Source organism: Phaethon lepturus, unplaced genomic scaffold (genome assembly GCF_000687285.1).
Source record: "Phaethon lepturus isolate BGI_N335 unplaced genomic scaffold, ASM68728v1 scaffold28709, whole genome shotgun sequence".
In the NCBI taxonomy this organism is placed as follows: Eukaryota; Metazoa; Chordata; class Aves; order Phaethontiformes; family Phaethontidae; genus Phaethon; species Phaethon lepturus.
In genome coordinates, this window is record NW_010561791.1 from 1 (window position 1) to 6,559 (window position 6,559).

Genomic DNA, 6,559 nt, shown 5'->3' on the forward strand with positions numbered 1-6,559 from the left:
ACGATGACATCGACGAGCTCGTCATCCCAGCGCCCATCCAGCAGGTGGTGACGGGGCAGTCCGGCCTCTTCACGCAGTACAACATCCAGAAGAAGGCCATGACTGTCCGCGAGTTCAGAAGAATCGCCAACAGCGACAAGTATGGCCGCGCTCGCGTCTCCGCGCAAATGGTTACTGCCCGAGTTCCCGTTGCCCGACTTCCCCGCAGCCAAGTCCTCGCTACAGACCAGTGCTGGTCCGAGGCGTGAACATAACGCCCTGGGCAGATGAGGTCTGTTTGTAAAACTGGCTGTGCAGATGGGGACCTTTGTGGCTTTTGTTGTTTTGGTAGGGGGTGGCTTGTGTCATTTGGCAAGGGGATGCGTTAATGCTGGCAGAACTTTTTATTTTTGCTGTGGACTCCTATCTGTTTGTCCCTAGCAGCTAGACCATCGCAATATGAAAAATTTACTAACAGAGTAGTAGAGAAAGGAAGGTTCCTGACATGAAGAAGCATGCAGAGAAAAGATAACTTTAAAAGGAGTTTAAGCAAAACAAGCCTTAGAAATCACTATTCAGAAATAGCATTGAAATTGCCAGCAGTGCTCTGCCCACTAAAGCTTATTTTGTCTTGCAAGAGCCAGTATACAACAGGTATCTTAGGGTACTGTTTCTTAAATAGAAAATTTACCTAAAATTACTCCTTAATGCTATATATGTAACTGTCTGGAGAATATATGTGTATATACACGCACGTTAAATAGGTATTAGAGTTTGACCTCTTAGTGCTGCACAAAGGGGCCATATATAGTTATAGTTAGCAGGAAACAGACATCAAGAGCAGGTACTTTGTTTGTATACTTGAGTGTGCTTGACCAGTTTACTAGCAGGTGAGTCTGGAAATGTCTGTCACTTTTACAGTGGCAGAAAACTTTGGGTTTGATTTCTTCCCCCCACCCCCAAGTTGTTCTTTATAGAATTTCTGGGTTTGACTGCATCCTTCCTTGCTAAGTAGCAGCAACTAGAAGGTGAAATTGTTCTGATTCAAGAGAAGTTCACTAAGCAAAAATGAAAGTAAACTAAGAAGTGGGAAAAGTAACTTTCTTCCTGACTCTTTGTTCCTAAGTCTCAGAGTAACAGAGCTGTGGCTGCTCTGATTGCTGTTCTGGGACGCAGAGGTCTGGCTGATAACATGCATTAGGTATTTTTATTGTAGCTTTCAATTCTTTCAGTGGTAGAGATCGTTGGCTTAGACTCATCAAGTATTGAACTGCAGAGTCTTTAGTATCTTTGTTTTTCTCAGGTACTGTACACCCCGCTACACAGACTTTGAAGACCTTGAGCGAAAATACTGGAAGAACCTTACATTCAATGCCCCTATCTACGGTGCTGATGTTAATGGCACACTTTATGACAAAGTAAGAAAACTGTTCTGGTTCTCAAGTAGACGGTTATCCCTGTATGTTGCATTCCATAAATACTGATGTAGTATTTTGCTTTTAACTTTCAGAAAGAGTTAATGATAGTCTTAGCAGAGCTCCAGCTTCTGGAGTAGGCAGGAACACAATACACTGTATGTTTATAACATACTCTCCATTTAAACTAGATAGTTAAAGACGACTAATGGAGATAACATTCCAAGGGACTTCTGTTAGTGCTTCAGTGTCACACAATTTAGTTCAAGGAAGCAAAAACCACTGTTGCCTGAAGTGTCGCTTTTACACTGCATTTTCCTGAAAAGTGTATGAGAGTTGGAAACACTGATCAGTGAACAAGCACTGCTTTGGTATCCATAGTGCATGTATTTTTGTGGGACAGCTCTGTAGCCCTTATGTGTTAGGATGATAAACATTAGAAAAGGGTATGCGTTCTACTTGCTAGTCTCCTAAATTACGATGATTTAGTTTTTTAAAAGATGTTTGGAATGAAAAATGTTTCTGTTCAAGGGGGTTCAGACATCAGCTTGAGCTCACACTATTGTTCTCTGCTGTGTAAAGTCTGTAGCTTTGTGATTATTTCTCCTTCCTAATCATTATGTTGGCTGATAACTTTTTTCCTCCTCCATAAAGGTGGCTAGTAAACAATCAGTATGTAAGCTAACACCTTTGGGAAACTTTTGGTTTAGGTGAGCTAGCTAACGGTTTGAGCTGTGCCAGTGGATGATTTGCCTTGATGTGCTGTTTCACGAGTGTCTGATAGCTTTTGTAACTGTTGTCTTTCTTAGTTGTGTGGTTCTGTTCTTCATAATGCTTGTTTAACATGAGGCTTGTGTTTTGCAGCATGTAGATGCGTGGAATATTGGCAGATTGAACACGATCCTGGATATTGTAGAGAATGAAAGCGGCATAACCATTGAAGGAGTGAATACTCCTTACCTATATTTTGGCATGTGGAAAACTTCCTTTGCTTGGCATACCGAGGACATGGATCTCTACAGTATTAATTACTTGCATTTTGGGGAACCCAAGTCATGGTAAGATTTTCTGGGGAAGCTTCTAGATGTAGAAAAACGATACCATAAAATATTGGCGTCAAAGTTGTGAAGTTACAAGAGTTGACTAAAGGAATTGCTATCCCTCCGATCTTGCACTGCTGTAGTATCTGAGGACAAGAACGCTAGAAACCTGTAAGGAACTGCAGAGGGGTGGATGTCTTCAGTGGCATTTGTTTGGTTACCTTCTAGAAAGTCCCTTTGTTGTCCTGATGTAAAGAGTTCTTCAGAATAATAATGTAAGGTGGATGCTCTCTGCTGCAAGAGGGCCAGAACTTGGAAAACTTGCTTACGATTTCCTGAAGCTCTAAAATGACCATGCAGAGCTTATATGTGTGTTGTCACGCAGGCAACTAGGGGAACAGGCAATTTTTAATAGACTTTGAAATGTAGCTATTTATCATAGATCTAAAAGCAGGCTAGTGGATCTTGCCGAGTGGTTCGTCCAGTGTCTGAGCTTTCATGATTGTTTTTAGGGGAGGCTCCCAAATTTTTCTGTAACATGGGTTGCATTTTAAGAGTGAATCATTCCCTTCTGTTCACAAATAAATTTCTCAAGCAACTTCAACAATTGTTTCCATGGCAGTTTTGTTGGAAACTAGTATTTTTGGCTGCCTTTTAATACAACTTTGAAGTAAAAAAAAAAAATAATAGTTAGCACCATGTGACCAGTAAACAACCCCATGCAGTGGCAATAGCAAAACAGAATAGTTGAGTTAGATAAACCCTTTGGCCATTGCTTCTTTTACAGTAGTACATGGATGAAGTTAATATTGCTGATCCCTTATTAATTTATTTAACAAGAAACTCCATCAAGTGTATAGCACTCTAGCCCAGAGCAAAGAGAAGCTAAGTAGATGTTTTTATTTACTGTAGCCAAACCAACTAGGAGGTTTGTGGTGCCCACAAAAAGGTGTGTACAGAGAGAGAGAGATGTAACCCTAAAGAGCACACCAAAGTGCTAGAAAAGTTAAGGATGTGGCATGGCATCTGACTTAGTCCCATCTTGGTCTGAGTAGCCGAAAGAGATGATTCCATTTTCTCTCTTGCTTCATGTTCCTCCTTGCACTGAGTATACTAGCGATTGCACGGCTGTGAACTGAATCAGGTCAGGAAGTGCTCTTCCCTTTCTTCTCACTTGCTGTGCAGATCTGCTAATTAAGTGCGTCAGACTTTTTAGTTCCTTCACTGCTTAAGCAAAAGTCAGTGGAGGAGATGGTCAGCTTTTGGCTTGTGGTTTTTCTTGGGATAGAGAGGTAAAAGTCCTTGATAAAGATATTTAGCTTTATATCATCAAACTTTGAAAGAGCCAGTGTAGAAATTGAGGATTTTTTTAATTTTTTTTTTTTAAAGTCATGCCTTGATGTCCATTTAGGATTTCCAGTCAAACTTTGAGATTTTGTCATGTCACTTGAACTTAACAGACTTGTTCTTATGACTGCAGGTACTCTATCCCTCCAGAGCATGGGAAGAGACTGGAGAGACTTGCAAAAGGTAATCGGGCAACCCATGTCCTGCCTTTTGTGGCGGGATGGACAACTGCCTTGGATTTCAGCTCTTTTAGAGTATGATGTGCCAGCCTGTGCTCTTACAAATGTTACAGGCACAACTGAACTAATAATTTGCCTCTTAGCATATAGATTATATTACTTCTGAGTGTTTGTTTATAGTATACACACAAGAGAAATGTCACATTACAAATAATGCAGTTGTGCTCAGTCTAACCTTTAACAAGAAAATCCTTAACTATTCATTATTAGAACTGGAAGGTTATAGCCAAGGGAAGATCCTTCTATGTGTGGTCTTTCTTATGCTCTTTCAAACTGGCATCTGTTAAAAGATGTATCTCGGGAGTTGTCCTTTTTCTTCAGAATGTAAGCTAGCACACTTCAAATAAGGTGGTCCATACTTGAAGGCCTAGGGGAAAATACTGTTTAGACAGTAATTTTTCCTAAAAATCACTAAAAAATTAATGTAGTTCACAACAGAACGGTAATACTGCTCCTTGCCTTTATTTTAAACAGGTTTTTTTCCAGGAAGTGCCCAAAGCTGTGAAGCATTTCTCCGTCACAAGATGACCCTCATCTCTCCATCGATTCTGAAGAAATACGGCATCCCATTTGATAAGGTATAGAAAAGTAATCACGGTTATACCAGCTCAGTCAAGAGGTTCATGCAGCCCCGTCTTATTTAGCAGCAGCCAGTAGCAGATGCTTAGAGTGGAAAATAAGAACAGGGAGGGTATAAGGCAATATTTTCCCACTGTACCTCCATTTATCCAGCAGTTGGGGCCTGACAGGGTTTGAGACAGAAAAATCTGTAAAGTACTATTAAGAACAAAAGATCTGTCTTCTTGTGATTTTTTTTTTTTTTTTTTTTTTCAGCTATACACAACATTCTGGGTTAGATTAACTTCACTGCTTAGCTGTGTATTCAGCAAAGAGAGATTGGGGTTTTTTTTGTTTGACTTGTCCCCTGCTAATTTCATTTGTTGTGATTTGCTTCCTCAGTAGAAAATATGGATTGTTCCCTATTAACTTTTTTTCCATTACATTAATAACTTTATAGACTTCCTTACTTTGTCAGGTGGTAAACTGCTACCCCTCCTCCCCACACATACACATTGAAGATCTAGTCTTTGAGTCCTTATTCAGAAGTACTGTCACATCTGCATGGGCAACTGAAGGGTTTTGTTGTCGTGAACCTTTGTTAGACAGTGGGGAAATGTTGAAGAACAGCAGTGGAAGGCTGTCAGAGTTGTACTTGAATATGAACAGCAAAAGAAAACAGTAATAAATTTCTGAGTTGTTGTGTGTGGATAGAAATTTTACTTGCTCTTAGATACTGTTCAGCCAAACCTGTAGCTGATACAGATAAGTACCTTTATGACCTTCAGATAGCTTGTCACAGAGTATTTCATATGGATAACCACTTCTGTGCTATTTTGACCAGTTATGTTGTATCTTAGTAAAAAACTGCCTGCTGCTTTCCTGCAAACAGATACTTAACATAAGTAGGAGAACAGTGAAGAGAAGTATCGGGTCTGTCCATTGGAGCAAGTAACTCCAACCACCATCTGTGTGTGGGGCGCTCAGATAGATACACTCCATGAGGGGTACAGGAGCTCCTTTTATTCAGGCCCACCATGAAATTGTGAATAACAATGCGGTGTCTCAATTGTCTTCTAGGTGACACAGGAGGCTGGAGAGTTCATGATAACCTTTCCTTATAGCTATCATGCTGGCTTTAATCATGGCTTTAACTGTGCTGAATCTACCAACTTCGCTACTCTTCGGTGGATCGAGTATGGGAAGCAGTCTGTACTGGTAAGTGGTCTGTTGCCATCCTACTGTGCACAAATAACCTAATGCTCTGCTGCTCCTTAAGCCCCCCACTGTTTGTTCTAAGGGAGTCAATTCAGTGCTTTGTCTGTTTAAGATGTGATGGTTGCTTTCTGATATGGTAACAATGTCCAGTCAGCCTCCTGTTTCATGTCCTTGTTTCAACTATGGATAGCATATAAAATGTTTTTTAGCTTTGTGTGGATCAAGTGAGGCTTCAAAGGAAAGCAGGGGACTGGTTGTCTTTCCAAAGATGGAAGGGTATGCCTGGTGATCAAGACTCATCAGTATTTTGTCTGATATTTTAACCATTATTTATTGACTGTTTAGCCTGAAGTGTGACTTTGGTTAGGTCACTTACCAAAATAAGTATCTTGGCTGAACCTTTAGACTGGATAGTGTTATATCCCTGTAGAGGTGCCTTACAACATGGGTTATGTTTTCAAAAGTGAATGCTTTGAAGCACTAGTTGTAACCATGCCCTGACAAGGGGAACCCCTACTGCTTGGGGTAGGACCAGAGTTTATCTGGCTCTGACTTCCTCATAGTCTCTCTGGTTTTGCTGGCTGTTTTTGTATGAGCTCATTTTAAAACAGTCAGCTTCTACCAGCAACTCTGTAAATAGGCTGGTGAGCTTTTTTTCTTAGTTATTGTGATAACATCTGGTTTTCTGTTTCGTTGTTTTTGCTGGCTTTTCTGCCCAGTTTTTAGTAACTTAATATATGCCCTTTTTTTTTTCTGGGAAAGA

General features: G+C 40.4%; 1 protein-coding gene across 1 annotated transcript in view; it reads left to right on the top strand.

The window, feature by feature from the left end:
• Positions 1–3: 3 nt before the first annotated feature.
• The window catches only part of KDM4A (lysine (K)-specific demethylase 4A), a gene marked incomplete at its 5' end in the record, with an annotated part of 21,059 nt that continues 14,503 nt past the window's right edge, over positions 4–6,559 (top strand). The window contains 6 exons of the mRNA XM_010294096.1: positions 4–139; positions 1,283–1,397; positions 2,259–2,452; positions 3,915–3,964; positions 4,495–4,598; positions 5,659–5,796. Of these exons, the coding sequence (XP_010292398.1) occupies positions 4–139; positions 1,283–1,397; positions 2,259–2,452; positions 3,915–3,964; positions 4,495–4,598; positions 5,659–5,796 (737 nt within the window). The remainder of the gene's footprint in view (positions 140–1,282; positions 1,398–2,258; positions 2,453–3,914; positions 3,965–4,494; positions 4,599–5,658; positions 5,797–6,559) is intronic.